We start from the raw sequence: 17,817 nt of genomic DNA, 5'->3' as shown, positions 1-17,817 counted from the left end.
TATGTGTTGTTTTTCTTTTTCCAGCTAGATTGTCAGTTCAGTAGGTACAGGGACTTTATTCACTGCTGTATCCCTAGCACTTAGCAAGTGCCTGGCACATAGTAGGCACTCAGTATTTATTGATTAAGTAGGAACATTGATTGAACCTTTCTGTTTTGTTTCTTTAATTTTTTTCTTTTATTCTTTTTTCTTTTTTTAATTAACTTTTTTATTGGAGTATAGTTGATTTACAATGTTGTGTTAGTCTCTGCTGTACAGCAAAGTGAGTAAGTTATACGTATTTTATGATAGTTTGTGTCCCTCCATCTGGCAGATATAACAATTAGAAACATATACACATCTAACAACATAGTATCAAAATACAGAAAGCAAAACAAATTAAGGGAGCAATAGAAAACTCAACAATAATATTTGGAGACTTCAATAGCCCCACTTTCAATAATGGATAGAACTACTAGGCAGAAGTTGATTGAACCTTTTTGGACGTCAACTTACAGCATGGTTTAAAAGCCTTTTTTTTTTTTTAAATAAGAGAATGTTAAATTCTATCCATTGATGACTAGAGAGAGAGGTCTGCATGTAGCAGGGTCTGAGAGGATGAGATCAAGAGCAGTAATAAAGGTTGTTTTTCTCTCTCTCTCTTAGAGAGTAAGAAAAGAGATGATGGTAGTGTAATAATTTCCAAGTATAGAGGAAGTTATACAATCAAGAACAAGCACTATGTGTTGGCCATCTTTAATAAACTCAAAATGGATCAAACACCTGAACATAAGGCCAGACACTATAAAACTCTTAGAGGAGAACATAGGCAGAACACTCTTTGACATAAATCACAACAAGATCTTTCTTGACCCACCTCCTAGAGTAATAAAAATAAAACCAAAAATAAACAAATGGGACCTAATGAAACCTCAAAGCTTTTGCACAGCAAAGGAAACCATAAACAAGATGAAAAGCAACCCTCAGAATGGGAGAAAATATTTGGAAATGAAGCAACTGACAAAGGATTAATCTCCAAAATATACAAACAGCTCATACAGCTCAATATCAAAAAAACACAACCCAAACACAAAATGGGTGCAAGACTAAACAGACATTTCACCAAAGAAGACATACAAATGGCCAACAGATGAAATGCTCAACATCACTAATTATTAGATAAATGCAAATCAAAACTGCAATGAGGTGTCACCTCACACCAGTCAGAATGGCCATCATCAAAAATTCTACAAACAATAAATGCTGGAGAGGTTGTGGAGAAAAGGGAACCCACTTGCACGGTTGGTGGGAGTGTAGATTGGTATAGTCACTATGGAAAACAGTATGGAGGTTCCTTAAAAAACTAAAAATAGAACTACCATATGATCCTACAATCCCACTCCTGGGCATATATCCAGAGAAAACTATAATTTGAAAAAATACATGCACCCCAGTGTTTATTGCAGCACTATTTACAATAGCCAAGACATGGAAGCAACCTAAACGTCCATCAGCAGAGGAATGGATAAAGAAGATGTGGTAAATGTATATAATGGAATATTACTGAGCCATAAAAAGGAACAAAATTGGGTTATTTGTAGAGACATGGATGGACCTAAAGACTGTCATATAGAGTGAAGTAAGTCAGAAAGAGAAAAACAAATATTGTATATTAACGCATATATGTGGAATCTAGAAAAATGGTATAAATGATCTTATTTGCAAAGCAGAAATAGAGACACATAGAGAACCAATGTACAGATACCAAGGGGGAAAGGAGGGGAGTGGGATGAATTGGGAGATTGGGATTGACGTATATACACTATTGATACTATGTATAAAATAGATAACTAATGAGAACCTACTATATAGCTCAGGGAACTCTACTCAGTGCTCTGTGGTGACCTAAATGGGAAGGAAATCCAAAAAAGATGGGATATATGTATACATCTAGCTGATTTACCTTGCTGTACAGTAGAAACTAACTCAACATTGTAAAGCAACTATACTCCAATAAAAATTAAAAGGAAAAAAAAGAAAACTAGGTTGATGGAAGCAAAATGTTGATGCAGGTCAGTAGCAGAAAATAAGGCTATAGGTGACGAATAGATGTTAAAAGTGTTGAAAATGAGTCAAAGGAGCTAGGCCTGCCATGATGCCTGATAGAGATCAGTAATGTGAATTCTTGAACTATGAGAGGTGTGAAAGCTCTCTAAATCCAGGCTAATTAGTGTCATGTAAGATAGCAAGGAGGGTAGGATAAGAAATACCAATTGAGAGGCAGTTGTAACAAGGCAGAGTTGAGGTATCACTACTCTAGGTTAGTAAGGAGTGTATGAAGCAAAGGCATGAATCAAAGATAAGCCATCAGTGATGTGGCAAAGAATGAGGTGATTAACTGCATATGGGATGCAAAGGGAGAGGAAATAAAAGGTTCTCTCAGTATTAAGAGATCATATTCCCTTTTAATTATTTTCTTTTTTCATTATAGGTTTTCCTGTCATTCACAGAAAAATGGATCATTTAAACCTTTGGAGGACTCAGTTATCACAATACTTCTATACTACCAACTGAGATTCATGACAGTAAATTTATGACCATAAATGTCTGCATCATAGAACTGCTGAAGAACTAAAAGAGAATATTCTTTAATCTTCTTAAAATTTATTCCTAAAAATAATCCTATAGTGTCATGATATTACTAAATTAAACTAGAAGGCACAGTTATTAAATTATTAGACTTGTTAATAAGAGCACACATGTGCAACGGCTACTGTATCCTGACAGTTACCAAACCTCAAATTTTGATGATTTCCCTTTGTGGGAAAGGTCATTATATTTGCAAGAAACCACTGAACATTGTCATCAAATATATTTTCAGCTGAGTGTCTTTTAGGAGAATTTACTTGAAACAAGTTCTAGAAAATTCCATGCCCCACCACTAAGTGGATTTGATATTATGGCAGCAACTTACAGACTTGTGGTTAGTACTGTGAACCACTACAGCAGTGTGGTGATAGACCGGCGTTTTGAGCAAGCTGTACATTATTGCACTGGAACCTGCCACACCTTCACCCATGGAGTTGACTGCATTGTGGTCCATCATAGTGTTTGTGCAGACCTCTTACACATCCCTGTGTCTCAGTTCAGAGATGCAGATCTGGACTCTCTGTTTCTACCCCATGAAAATGGGTTTTCCTCAGCTGAAGGTGACTATCCCCATCAGGCCCTCACAGGCATACCCAGGGTCAGGAAAGGATCTACATTTCAGAACACCTGTAACTTAAAGGACATTGCAGGAGAAGCAATCAGTTTTGCCAGTGGGAAAATAAAAGAATTTTCCCTTGAAAAACTCAAAAACTCTAACCACGCAGCTTACAGAAAGGGAAGGAAAGTTAAGTCTGACTCATTTAACAGGAGGTCAGTTGATTTTGACTTGCTCTGTGGCCATTATAACCATGATGGGAACTCCCCATCCTTTGGTTTACTCCGGAGTTCCTCAGTCGAGGAAAAATCTTTATCCCATAGAAACTCACTCGATACGAACCTGACTTCATTGCTTCTTCACAACTTCTCTGAAGAAGACCTGGTTACTCAGATTTTGGAAAAACATAAAATAGATAATTTTTCTTCTGGAACAGACATAAAGATGTGCTTAGACATCTTGCTAAAATGCTCTGAGGATTTGAAAAAATGCACAGACATCATAAAACAATGTATAAAGAAAAAGTCAGGGAGTAGCATCAGTGAAGGAAATGGTAATGATGCAATTTCTAGCTCTGAAACTGTCTATATGAATGTAATGACCAGGTTAGCATCCTATCTGAAAAAGCTACCATTTGAATTCATGCAGTCTGGGAATAATGAGGCTATAGATTTAACAGAACTGGTCAGTAATATGCCTAGTTTACAACTGACTCCCTTCTCCCCAGTATTTGGCACTGAACAGCCCCCTAAGTATGAGGATGTTGTCCAGCTCTCAGCCCCTGACTCTGGACACTTTCAAACTATAGAACTGCAAGATGACAAGCACAGTTCTAGGAAAACAGACACTGTAAAATCCATTCCAAACAGCTCTACAAATTCCTTGTGTAATTTAGAGATAAGTGATCCCAGACCTCTAAAAAATGTCCAGCTTCAATCACAGTCATTAACCATGAACGCTTTAGAAAATGTTTCTTCTGGTAATCTAATGGAAACCCTTTATATTGAGGAAGAGTCAGATGGAAAGAAAACATTAGATAAAGGACAGAGGACAGAAAATGGACCCAGTCAGGAGTTGTTAAAAGTAAATGAAGATAGAGCAGAATTACCAGTTCGTGGTACTCATCTTAAAAAATGCCCTGCCTCAATGCAAAATGAAATTGGTAAGATATTTGAGAAACCAGTTGTTAATCTACCTGAGGAAGATCTTAAATCAAAAGTTCCTAAAGTTGAAGAGGGAAACCACAGAGATTTTATGAATCCTAACAGTCAGGAAGAGATAGATAAATTGTTAATGGATTTGGAATCTTTCTCACAGAAAATGGAGACCTCTCTAAGAGAGCCACTTGCCAAAGGTAAAAGCTCTGTCTCTCTAAATAGTCATAGTCAGTTGACTGGTCACCTCCCTGTAGATCTTGAGCCTGAATCTAAAGTTTCTTCACCCACGGAAAAAGTCTCACCTTCCTGCCTAACAAGGATTATTGAAACCAACGGACACAAAATAGAGGAAGAGGATCGAGCCCTCTTACTGCGAATTCTAGAAAGCATTGAAGACTTTGCTCAAGAACTGGTTGAATGCAAATCAGGCAGAGGGAACCTATCACAAGAAAAAGAGATGATGCAAATTCTACAAGAAACCTTGACAACTTCCTCGCAGGCCAGTTTATCAGTCTGTAGAAGTCCTGTTGGTGATAAAGCCAATGACACTACCTCAGTGGTTTTGATTCAGCAGACCCCAGAGGTGATCAAGGTAAGACCCGACAATCTTCAGTTCTGAGATGTCGCCAAAGAAATGTTCTAATGTTTGCAAAATTTATAAACAAAAACTTTTTTTGTTACTCATTTTATGTTCTACTAAAGCTCCTGCCCTGCACTAGGCACGGTCTCACTAAGTTCAGTGGGGAAAGCCAAAAAGCAAAATCTTTAGAGTCAGTCAGACTAGTTTTAGTTGCCTTCCACACATCCTTTATCATCTTCCTAGCTCTGTGACCAAAGGAAAGTTACTTAGCCTTAATATTCTCATCTATATAATGGAAATAATAACGATCAAGATAACTTATGTGAAGCACAAGCAAGGTGCCTTACACAAAGTAGGCATTTAATATTAGTTCTTACCCTCAGTCAACCAGTAGGCCACTTATTACTGAATGCTGTGTAGAGTGCAAGCCAGTGTAGAAGTTAAAATCTAGTTGGGGAAACAAAGCTAACATACCAGAAACAGTATGTGAACATGTAAGCATGTCTCTGAAAGTTTTGTTAGTGCAGTAGGTCTTCAAAGAAGGTAAAGACTAGAGGATGTGAGATTTCCTTCATCATGCAAGTGGGAATAAATATCCATCTACAGTCATAGGGTAGAAGTATTTTCAAAAGGCTTTGAATCTACCCTGCTAGTGATAGCATTGTTTTTGAATAATCCCATAAAGGGAGTTATCTGCCCACTTGTAGGTATGTGTGTGTGTCTTAGCACAACAGGATTATTTTTGTTCATTTTACATGTCCAACGCAGTTGGTAAGAGGCTCTGCTCCACCTCACTCAGGGACCCAGGCTGATAGATGCTCCATGTTCCTACAGCTGCCCCATTGCCCCATCTGGAATATGTGGCCTGTGAGTTCACCAAGGAAGGCGAAGAAAGGGATGGAGCTTTTAACTGCCTTGTCCCACACATGACACACTTCCCATCTGCTCACAATCCAGTGATTCCAACCTGAAGTCTAAGAATCATAGGGGAGCACATAAAATATTTGGTGAGCACTGTCTCTACCATATGAATATACCATACATGCCAACATGTATGAATTCAGACATGAAGCCAAAGCAAGTTGTAAAATAATGATATGAATTATTTAGAGATATTTACATTTGTCCAAAAAGTATGAATAAATACATGGATACATCAAATACAGTATTCAGAACGATGATTAATCCCTAGAGGAAGGAAGAGAGATGGAACTGAGGAAGGGTGTCCAGGGCCTCAGTAAAATTAGTAATGTTCTATTTCATAATCTGGTGATGGATCGTAAGTATTTTGTCATATTATTTTATGCCATGTTGTATATCTTTAATGTAGTAAATTTAAAAAACAAATGGATATTAGAGATGGCATAAATATGGCCAAGTTAAAAAACAAGTTACTTATTATTTTAGCATTAATGTTTTCATTGGAACAGGAAAAAATGCATATTGTGGTCAGAATAAATTTTACCTCGTATTTGTTTTGTGGCTGTTGTTCTCCTGTGCACGTTTTTAGTTACTAGTGACACTAAAGTTTAAAACAATAACTACTTAAGGTTATTAAATAATTTAGGTCTAAAGATCCTCAAGTGTTCACTGAGGATTTCTGTGAAGTCTCTGTGTGAGCCTCCTCATTCATTGATTCACAGATGGTAATATCTTTAGTTAATGTGAGTCAGTGCTGGGGGGAGGAACTATGGAAATTAATTATAAAAATAAGAAAAAAATCCTTTCATGTACATAAGCAATTCTGATATGCTTAATATTTTATAAAGAAAAGAAAATGCCTATATAGCAACCTCAAAATGGTAATAACAGAAGATCTAACAGTATTTGTGATCTGAGCCTTGCCAAGATATTTAGATGTATTTTCTCACTATTTCCCCATTAAAAAAAAAAGAGTCTACTTTCTCTGATGACATATTCCAATGTCTCACAGCCACTCTAGCCAGAAACTCTTACTGTAACATAGTGTTTTGAATTTTATTTAACCCTCTTGCCCCATTATCTTCTGTGAAAAAAGGAGACAAAATTCTTCTAGGAGAGGTGGGCTACAGAAAGCAGAAAATGTGAACTTGAAGCCAAGAATAGGTCCTGTGCGGCATCTCTCCTGTGTCCCTGGTTGACAGCTCATAAGTGGGTCTCCAATCTACGTACAGCTACCTGAAAATGACACAATGGCCTCTAATGAGCTCCCCAGTTTTTTGACAAGTATGGACTGAAGTCAAAATCATATTAAAAGACTCTCCCATAGGTCTTTTAAATAAGTTCCATTATCATAGAATAAAATTTGATGAGATTTCTTCTTTTTTTCCCCCCAGAGGTACATAATTTTTTTTAATTGAGGTATAATTGACGTATAACATTATATTAGTTTCAGGTGTACAACATAACAACTTGATATTTGTATACACTGAAATAATCACCACAATAAGTCTTATTACCATCCATCACCATTATAATTTTTATTTCTTTATTGAGATATTGAGATTTCTTCTTAATGAAAGTTGAAAAAGTAATTCATGAAAAGCTAATTTAAAGAAACAGGTAATATAAAATTTTTAATTCAGGAATGTACTTAATGCAAGAAAACAAAACCATTCTTCCTTGCCTCCTACCTTTTCATTTTTTTTATCTTTCTTTTCTTCTTATGAAATATTTTAAATCAGGAGATGGCAAACGTTTTCTATAAAGGGCCAAATAGTAAATATCTTAGGCTTTGCAGGTCACAAGTTCTCTGTCACATAGTCTTCTTTGTTGTTTGTTTGTTTAAACAACCTTTTAATAATATAAAACCATTCTTAGCTCCAAGTCTTAAAAAATGGGCAGTGGGCCAGATTTGGCCCACAGACTGTAGTTTTTCAACCCCTATTTTAAACAAATAGAAAAGTATTGTGAATGGTAGAAAAAGCATTCTTATTACTCACCACTTAGCTTTGTCAAATCTTAATGTTTTGCCATAGCTTTGTTTCAGATCTTTATTTTACTTAATATTTTCATTAATATTATCATCAGCGTTTAATAAAAGGTCATCTCAGATATAGTTGAAATCCCTAGGGCTCCCCTCCCCAGTATTCTCTCCCCTTTCCAGAAGTAACCACTTCCTGAAGTGTCAATATTTATCTCCTGCAAGCTTTTTTTTAAAAAACGTTTTTTAAATTTTATTTATTTATTTTTGGCTGCATTGGGTCTTCGTTGCTGCGCGCGGGCTTTCTCTAGTTGCAGTGAACGGGGGCTACTCTTCATTGCAGTGCGCGGGCTTCTCATTGTGGTGGCTTCTCTTGTTGTGGAGCGTGGGCTCAGTAGTTGTGGCACACAGGATTAGTTGGCTCGTGGCATGTGGGATCTTCCTGGACCAGGCTCGAACCTGTGTCCCCTGCATTGGCAGGTGGATTCTTAACCACTGTGTCACCAGGGAAGTCCCATCCTGCAAGTTTTTATACAGTATTGTTGGTCATGTTTTTATTCTTGTATAAAAAAAATGAACAGAAAGTAGCAGAAAATAAAATCAGAGAGGTAGGTTAGGGCCAGCTTACGAATGACCTTCCTTGTATGCTATGCTAAAGAGTTTGTTCTACAAAAAAGAAGCAGACTCTGGGCCTCCCTGGTGGCGCGGTGGTTGGGGGTCCGCCTGCCGATGCAGGGGATGCGGGTTCGTGCCCCGGTCCGGGAGGATCCCACATGCCGTGGAGCGGCTGGGCCTGTGAGCCATGGCCGCTGAGCCTCTAGAGAACTAGTGGTTGCCAGTGGGGAGAGGGAAGCAGGGAGGGGCAATATAGGGTTGGGGGAGTAAGAGGTATAAACTCCTAGGTATAAAATAAGCTACAAGGATATATTGTGCAACACGGGGAATATAGCCAATATTTTATAATAACTATAAATGGAGTATAACCTTTAAAAATTGTGAATTACTATATCATACACCTGTAACTTACATAATATTGTACAGCAACTATACTTCAATTTTTTAAAAAAGAATTTGTTCTAGGGGAGTGAGGAGCTAAAGAAGACTTTAAAGCAGAGGAGTCCCACAAGTACAGTTTTTTAAGAATAATAATTTTTTAAAGAATAATAAATTAAGGCTTTTATTTTTTCAACATTTTGGACAGTCAGAAATTTTCCAGTTGTTCAAAACATTTCAAGTAAAAGACTTACGTAAGGGGCATGTAGGAATTGCTTTTATATGACATTGATGATTATCCCTGAGAAGAAAGATTGACTTGACAATATTATATATAATTAATATTTTAATACATATGTATTTCAAAATAATTTCTCACAAGGAACAGTATTTGTTGTCCAGAAATACTATTCAAACCTATATTGGGAGAGGGAGTCAAATAGAAAATACTAGGAGGATGTTGAGAGATTGATAAAGAGGATATTGGTCTAAATCAGGGGTCAGCAACCTGTGGCCCATGGACCAAATGGGACCTGCCACCTGTGTTTGTAAATAGTTTTATTGGAACACAGCTACAGTCCTTCACTTACATATGGTCTATGACTGCTCTTGTGCTCTGCCTACTAAGCTGAGTAGTTACAACAGAGACCTTAAAGCCTAATATATTTACAATCTGCTCGTTTACAGAAAATGTTTGCTAATTCTTAGTCTAGATATTATTTCATAGTAGATCAGCAAAACAGACTTTTGATAAGGTTCAGTGTGATATTTTGTTAAAGACATTGGAAATCTTGGAAACATCATTAAATATCAATAGCAAAAACTACCAATGATGGATGGCAGTAAAACAGTGTACCAGTAGAAACAGAAAAGTAAGTAAGCCCAGAGTTTCAGAATCCTTCATCATGGGTTCTGATCTACACAGCTTTCTCCCCTTTCCTCTCCAGCCACTACCTATCTCTGACTTTTCCACTTAAGATAGATTCCTTTTTTTTTTAACGTCTTTATTGGAATATAATTGCTTTACAATGTTGTGTTCGTTTCTTCTGCATAAAAAAGTGAATCAGCTATACATACACATATATCCACATATCCCCTCTCTCTTGCATCTCCCTCCCACCTTCCCTATCCCACCCCTCTAGGTGGTCACAAAGCACCGAGCTGAACTCCCTGTGCTATGTGGCAAAACAGATTCATTTTCATCCCCTGTCTTATTGCCTGTTCTTTTTTCCTTTCTTTGGTCATGAAGTCTCTCACTGTGTCAAGTTATCTATATCATTGGTCAACAAATGAGTGTTTGCCTGTGTACATACATTTTTCACAAAGACTCTAAGTGACAGGAAACAATCCTGTAGGTCCTAGAATAGCTGAGATGTTATTCAGATGGGTCTGAAATGAGTTAAACAGAAGAGAACAGTATGTTTTCACTTATATGTAGAATCTAAAAAATTAAAGCAAATGAATGAATATAATGAAACAGACTCACAGATATAGAGAACAAACTAGTGGTTACCAGTGGGTGGAGGGGTGGGAGATAGAGCAAGATAGGGGAAGGGGGTTAAGAGGTACAAACTACTAAGGAGAAAATAAAGAAGCTACAAGGATATATTGTACAGCATCGGGAATGTAGCCAATATTTTATAATAACTAAGTGGAGTATAATCTATAAAAATACAAATCACTATGTTGTATACCTGAAACTAATATAATATTGTAAATCAACTATACTTCAATTTAAAAATAAAAAGAACAGCTTGTAGAGGAGAGAAAGGAGGTGTGGCTGAGGTTTCAAAGGGTTTCATAATAACAAATGGGTGAATTACTTAGGACATGTTTTGACATGGGACATTAAAAATTTTTTTAAACACTGAGAAAAATTGTACTGCTTTGGAAGTTCACGTAATAAATGATATTTTAATTCCATGTTTTATTACCTCCAGCAGATGGTATTACAGTTGTTTCTGGTCTGTTTTTAGCCTTATGGGGCAATAACCTGTTGGCTATTATTCACAGGTTAAAATAATAAACCCTAGCCTCCCCTGAAAATTATTTACTTTTACTTAATTTTAGTAAAAACAAAGCCGGGGAAAATTTCCATTACTGCTTGTCTCAATGGAAAGAGTGGAGGGCAAGGGGAAGAATTCTTCAATGAAAGAGGAAGATTTTTTTTTAAGCTATACTATAATATTTAAGTCTAGTGAAACCTTACAAATTTCACTAATTGAGGGGGAAACCTGTCTGAATTACTAGAAAGTACAAATTAAAATTTTAATGTTTAATTTTTTTAAAAAAACTATTAATTTCAAGATTAAAGAGTAAAACTATTATCAGAGTATTGCCAGGTGTGAACTTTAGCTGGATCTATCTTAATAATGTGGTAAAGATCATTCATAGTTGTTAAAAATTGATTAAAGAAGACAATTTAGGTGATCAAACAGGCTTTATTTAACACTTCATGAAGTAGAATCTCCTTTTGGAGAGTGGCAAAATGGAGTGGAAGGCAGGAAGCTTTTATAGGATAAAAAATGAAGAAAAAGGAAGAGGCAAATATCTGATTGGCTGGGGCCCCATAGTCAACCTTGTTTGGGGTGAGAAGGCCCACAGTTGGCTTGGCATTTGGGGATTAGCTGACTGAATATACAACATTTTTGGTCAAGTGGACCATTTACAGGGACACATAAGTTATCCAAGTTTTGGTTTGATGACATGGCAGAAGCAGCTCCATCTTGAGCCTAGAAGTTTATTTCAACATAGTTAATACATTATTGGTATGCAAAACGGAGGTTGCTAAAATGCTTTAAAATGCTTTTAAAAAGATAGTTTCTAAATAGCTTAACATGTACTGTGTACAGCACACAGTTGGGGATAAAGATAAATCAGACATCATAAGCTTTGTGGAGCTCACAGTCTAGTAGGAGAGATGAGCTATTTACTGTGATGCAAAGTAGAAAGAATGGATTCCATGAAAGAGATAAGTGAAGTGCTACAGAGTTCAGAGGATGGAGAGAGAGATCCCAGCTTGTGGAATTCAAGGAAGTTTCTCTGGAGGAAATAGCATTTGGATGTGGATACCCTACTCTTATCCAATTAATTTACTTAAGGTCCTAAATGTTGGTGTTATTACAGTGTTAATGATACTAAGGGTAGAGGTTTATTTCTCACATTGGCTTAGACCATTTCCATACTGTTCCAAGACATCAAAATGTACCTTAATCTTCTCCATCTATCTTACAAATATAAGCCTTTGGTCCTAGGAGAATCCAGTAAGGGAGGCTAGATGGATAGATCGTAAATCCATTGTTTCTCTCAAACCCAGGCTCTCTGGTAGTCTAATCTTGATGATCAAGGGCAAACGAAATGGTCTTAACAGAACTCCCCTTCCAAGAGAGTATAAAGGGAAATATCAGGCCGCTGTGCTTATATTATTTCAAATTCCAAGTTAGTAGAATTCACACTAATAAAGTAAAGGGTTAAATGGGTGGGACCCATCTCCCATCATTTTTCTGCAGTTTTTAAGTCAGACTTTAAGCAGACATTCTATCTCACAACCTAATTCGTACCTTATCTTCTCTTTTACCACTTCAGACTCCAAAATTGTAATCTCCGGCTCCCAAACATACCCCTATTAAAAATGTAAGCACATGCAGAGAGATTTATGAATTCCTCTCAAGTTTCTTTGCCTGAGCCACTATCCTCTATTGGCCTTTATTTAGCAAATGGTAGTGTTAAATAAGTATTTATTGAATGAATAAACAAAACAGTGAATGAATAATCAGGTGAAGGGATTTTTGCTTGTCTGCTTTGCCCCCTTCTCAAATGGAAACTCTGCCCTCTTGCCTGAAGGCCATCTCTTTCCCGGCCCTTGGCTTCTCAAGGGTGCATGCAAAAGGACCTGACATAAGGTTCCCTTCTAGGACTTGAGGGTGGTGCCTCAGCAAGACTCAAATATCTCACCCAGACCTCTGGCCTCTTAATTCCTCTAGCTTTTAACACCTAAAAACCTATGGTGTTCTGGGGAAAATCCCATCACCTTCCCTGGCAAGAGGGGAGAACCCCATTAAAAGTGTAGATCATTTTACCTTATCGCAGGATGGAAATTTCTTGATTATAGACTGTAGGCATTTTGAGGAGAGGGTGCTCCCTTATTAACCATTGCACCCTCAAGCCCTAGTGTAATACCTCCGTATACAAGCTGTTTGTTTAAATCCTGAAAATTCCTTTTCCCCATTCTTAGAAGTCCCATCTTCATCCCCATGGATTTAGGTTGGAAAAGAACTTTTCTGGACACTTAATTTCAGTACAGTTGTTTGTTTTTGTTTGTTTGTTTTTGGATGCCCAAGAGGGTCAGAGTAATCTTTTAAGGTGGGAAGGATTTACACTTATTACTAGCACTCACTTTGTTTTTTCTGACCCTGATCAGGAATATGTGTCTGAGATACCATTCCAGGGGCAATAATGGGCCTTCCTAGGTTAATGATCTAACATTACGGGTTTTTTCAAAGTTTAGATATTATATTCTATAATTTCATATATATATTTAAATGCAGAATAATTATGTAAATAAATAAAATTGTATCAAAGCACACTTTTGGAACCTTATTAAAAGTTTCTTCTGGAGCATTTCTCTTTTTACTTTCTAGGTTTATATCCATGCCTTCATTAAGATGAACCAGCCATGTCATTGAGGGAAAATGTTTCTTCTCCCCCAGCTTTATAGGTGCTGATGGTTTCTTGAGTTCAGTGCTGGGAATGTTTGACTAGAAATCAAAACACTCAAATAGGAAACCATTCTCCCTTCTACTTCATTAACCACCATGTAGATTAATAAAAGTAAAAAGGGATCTGGCCAGGGGCAAATATAAATTTGCAGAATGAGTTCAACCAGTGCTCCCCCTCCACCTTTAATGTCTTCTGAGATCAGGTCCTTTTGCACCTCCATCCGTTCTAATTAATCAACATCACTTATCTCAGATATGTCCCCACCTGTATTCAAAAGAATATGATAGATATGTATGTACTAATGTAGAAAAATGGTCAAGATAAATAGATAAAAATATAAATTGCAAAACAGATGTACGAATGTGATCCCTTTTTGTTATTGATATGTCTGTGTGTACACAAAAAAATGGGGGGGGGTAAATATACTCCCAATTATGCATGTTCCTCTAGAAGTAAAATGCGAGACCCAGATATCCAGGTACTTCTGCTAAGTATAGCCCCCCCTACAGCCTCCAGAACAGGAGCAAAAAGGAGCTCCCAGAGCTCAGATTGCTCCTGGTAAGCAGTCCTCGGTTCCCCTCACCATTTCTGCCTTAAGACCATCAGGACTAATCTGATATGCCCTTCATCCCTGTTTACATTAGTCACCAGGGAAGTCTAGGAATCCAGATCATCACTTTCCTCCTCACCCTACTCTTGTACATCCCCTTTTCTGAGCCCAGCCCTGAAATCCTTTCACCATGCCCTCTTGATCATCCACTGGCAAAACGTCCTAGGTCATCAAACTCTTTTCTAAACATTCCCTTTACCTTCTTGTTCTAACTGAAACCTATTTCTCCCTAAGAGTACTATAGCCATGTGAAATGATGGCACTTTTCTTTCCCACTCCACCCCCTGTCTCACTGGATCTAGAGGGAGCAGTAAATGTTCTTATGTTTCATTGCAGCTTCCAGGCTATTCTTTTTCCCACCTCTCTGAAACTACCCTCCCCCAACTTTGAGCTAATGTCATCAGACTTGCCACCCACTACCCCTCCTTGATTTTAGTCATCTACCACCCCCAGGTCCCTTCCCTTATTTCTTGAAGATTTTAACTCCTGGCTGTACTTTCCAATACTACTTGCTAACATTCTTGTGAGTTTTCAGTAGATGAGGCATTCAGTACATGGGCTTCTCAGTTCTTTGATCTCTCCTCCAGTGAGCTTGTCCTCTGCCCTTCTTTAGCTACTCATTCTCTGGTCCTTTGTTTATGTCAGTGGCTTTAAAAGTATGGTTCCCGGGCTTCCCTGGTGGCTCAGTGGTTGGGAGTCCGCCTGCTGGCGCAGGGGACATGGGTTCGTGCCCCGGTCCGGGAGGATCCCGCGTGCCGCAGAGCGGCTGGGCCCGTGAGCCGTGGCCGCTGGGCCTGCGCGTCCGGAGCCTGCGCTCCGCAAGGGGAGAGGCCACAGCGGTGAGAGGCCCGCGTACCGCAAAAAAAAAAAAAAAAAAAAAAAAGTATGGTTCCCAATTAACAGCCTTAGCATCACCTGGGAAGCTGGATAGAAATGCATATCCTCAGGCCCCGGCCCAGGCCTACTAAATTAAAACTCTGAGGTTGAGGCCCAGCAACCAGTGCTTTAACAAGCCCTTTAGGTGATTCTCATACATGATCTTGTTTGAGAACCACTGTCATAGTTCATCATTAAAATCACTCTCTGAATGTACTCTGTTTCCATGCCTTGCCTTCATTTTGTGGTACTCATCTGGGAAAACTCCAACTCATGTTAAATGTGTTTCTGTCTACTCTGGGCTTTTATTTGTGCAGCTGACCTTGGCTGGAGAATATCACACAACCATACTGAGTGGTCTTGTGTTAAATTTATGACTGCCAACATACAGTGTGCCTTTAGCACTCTGGCAGTCCTACTACATTTCCCTACTCCCTCACTTTCCCGCTCTGCAAATGACTCTTTCGTAGTTTCTTCTCTGTCCTCTAACATCTCCTCTTCCATCCTTGCCCTCAGCGAGTTACTTTGGTTCCTGTTTTACTGAGAAAACTGAAGCAATACGAGGAGACCTGTAGCCACCCACCTAGCCATATCAGTACCTATATACTTTCCCTTCCCTTCTGTTGCTGTGCATATACAGTCCGGGCACCTTTCTAAGACCATCCTCTATACTTGTGCTCTAGATCCCCTCCTTTCCCATCAACCCAGGGACACTCCTCCAGTGATTGACCCTTTTCTCCCCTGAAGTCATCAGTTTTTTCCCTTTGATCATTCTGTCAGCAGATAAACATACAACAATTCTGCCCTCTTTATAAAACCAGGCTTCCAAAAGGCACTTTGACATCCAAGAGACACAGCTCCATCAGCTGTTATATTTGCAACATAATGCTCAGCCCTAGGGTCCTTGACCATCAATTCTAGCCTTCTCTTTTTTTTTTTTTTTTTTTTTTACATCTTTATTGGAGTATAATTGCTTTACAATGGTGTGTTAGTTTCTGCTTTATAACAAAGTGAATCAGCTATACATACATCCTCATATCTCCTCCCTCTTGCGTCTCCCTCCCACCCTCCCTATCCACCCCTCTAGGTGGTCACAAAGCACTGAGCTATGCTATGTGGCTGCTTACCACTAGCTATCTATTTTACATTTGGTAGTGTATATATGTCCATGCCACTCTCTCACTTCGTCCCAGCTTACCCTTCCCCCTCCCCGTGTCCTCAAGTCCATTCTCTATGTCTGTGTCTTTATTCCTGTCCTGCCCCTAGGTTCTTCATAACCTTTTTTTTTTTTTAGATTCAGATTCCATATGTATGTGTCAGCATACAGTATTTGTTTTTCTCTTTCTGACTTACTTCACTCTGTATGACAGACTCTAGGTCCATCCACCTCACTACAAATAACTCAATTTCGTTTCTTTATATGGCTGAGTAGTATTCCATTGTAGTATTCCATATATGTGGCACATCATCTTTATCCATTCATCTGTTGATGGACACCTAGGTTGCTTCCATGTCCGGGCTATTGTAAATAGAGCTGCAGTGAACATTGTGGTACGTGACTTTTTTTTTTTCTTTTCCTATGGTGTTAGGGAGTGTTCTAATTTCATTCTCTTAACGTAGCTTTCCAGTTTTCCCAGCACCACTTATAGAAGAGACTGTCTTTTCTCCATAGTATATCCTTGCCTTCTTTGTCATAGATTAGTAGACCACAGGTGCGTGGGTTTATCTCTGGGCTTTCTATCCTGTTCCATTGATCTATATTTCTGTTTTTGTGCCAGTACCATACTGTCTTGATTACTGTAGCTTTGTAGTATAGTCTGAAGTCAGGGAGTCTGATTCCTCCAGGTGCATTTTTTTCCCTCGAGACTGCTTTGGCTATTCGGGATCTTTTGTGTCTCCATACAAATTTTAAGATTTTTTTGTTCTAGTTCTGTAAAAAATGACATTGGTAATTTGATAGGGATTGCATTGAATCTGTAGATGGCTTTGGATAGTATAGTCATTTCACAATATTGATTTTTCCAATCCAAGAACATGGTATATCTCTCCATCTGTTTTTATCATCTTTAATTTCTTGGATCAGTGTCTTATAGTTTTCTGCATACAGGTCTTTTGTCTCCCTAGGTATTTTATTCTTTTTGTTGCAATGGTAAGTGGGAGTGTTTCCTTGATTTCTCTTTCAGATTTTTCATGATTAGTGTATAGGAAAGCAAGAGATTTCTATGCATTAATTTTGCATCCTGCAACTTTACCAAATTTCATTGATTAGCTCTAGTAGTTTTCTGGTAGCATCTTTAGGCTTCTCTATGTATAGTATCGTATCATCTGCAAACAGTGACAGTTTTACTTCTTCTTTTCCAATTTGTATTCCTTTTATTTCTTTTTCTTCTCTGATTGCCGTGGCTAGGACTTGCAAAACTATGTTGAAGAATAGTGGCGAGAGTGGATATTCTTGTCTTGTTCCTGATTTTAGAAGAAATGCTTTCAGTTTTTCACCATTGAGAATGATGTTTGCTGTGGGTTTGTCGTATATGGCCTTTATTATGTTGAGGTAGGTTCCCTGTGTACCCACTTTCTGGAGAGTTTTTATCATAAATGGGTGTTGAATTTTGTCAAAAGCTTTTTCTGCATCTATTGAGATGGTCTTATGGTTTTTCTTCTTCAATTTGTTAATATGGTGTATCACATTGATTTTGAGGATATTGAAGAATCCTTGCATCCTTGGGGTAAATCCCACTTGATCATGGTGTATGATCCTTATAATGCATTGTTGGATTCTGTTTGTGAGTATTTTGT

At 38.0% G+C, this 17,817-nt stretch overlaps 1 protein-coding gene across 4 annotated transcripts in view; it reads left to right on the top strand.

Moving 5' to 3' along the window:
* The window catches only part of PPP2R3A (protein phosphatase 2 regulatory subunit B''alpha), a 221,742-nt gene that overhangs the window by 52,766 nt on the left and 151,159 nt on the right, over positions 1-17,817 (top strand). For all 4 annotated transcript variants that reach the window (XM_004278937.4, XM_033404081.2, XM_033404082.2 and 1 more), the window contains one exon: positions 2,471-4,933. In XM_004278937.4, coding sequence (XP_004278985.1) covers positions 2,939-4,933 — 1,995 coding nt within the window. In that variant the 5' untranslated portion in view covers positions 2,471-2,938. The remainder of the gene's footprint in view (positions 1-2,470; positions 4,934-17,817) is intronic.

This window comes from Orcinus orca, chromosome 5 (assembly GCF_937001465.1).
Source record: "Orcinus orca chromosome 5, mOrcOrc1.1, whole genome shotgun sequence".
In the NCBI taxonomy this organism is placed as follows: Eukaryota; Metazoa; Chordata; class Mammalia; order Artiodactyla; family Delphinidae; genus Orcinus; species Orcinus orca.
Note: the sequence above shows the minus strand (reverse complement) of the source record. Positions and strands in the feature narration are given on the sequence as shown.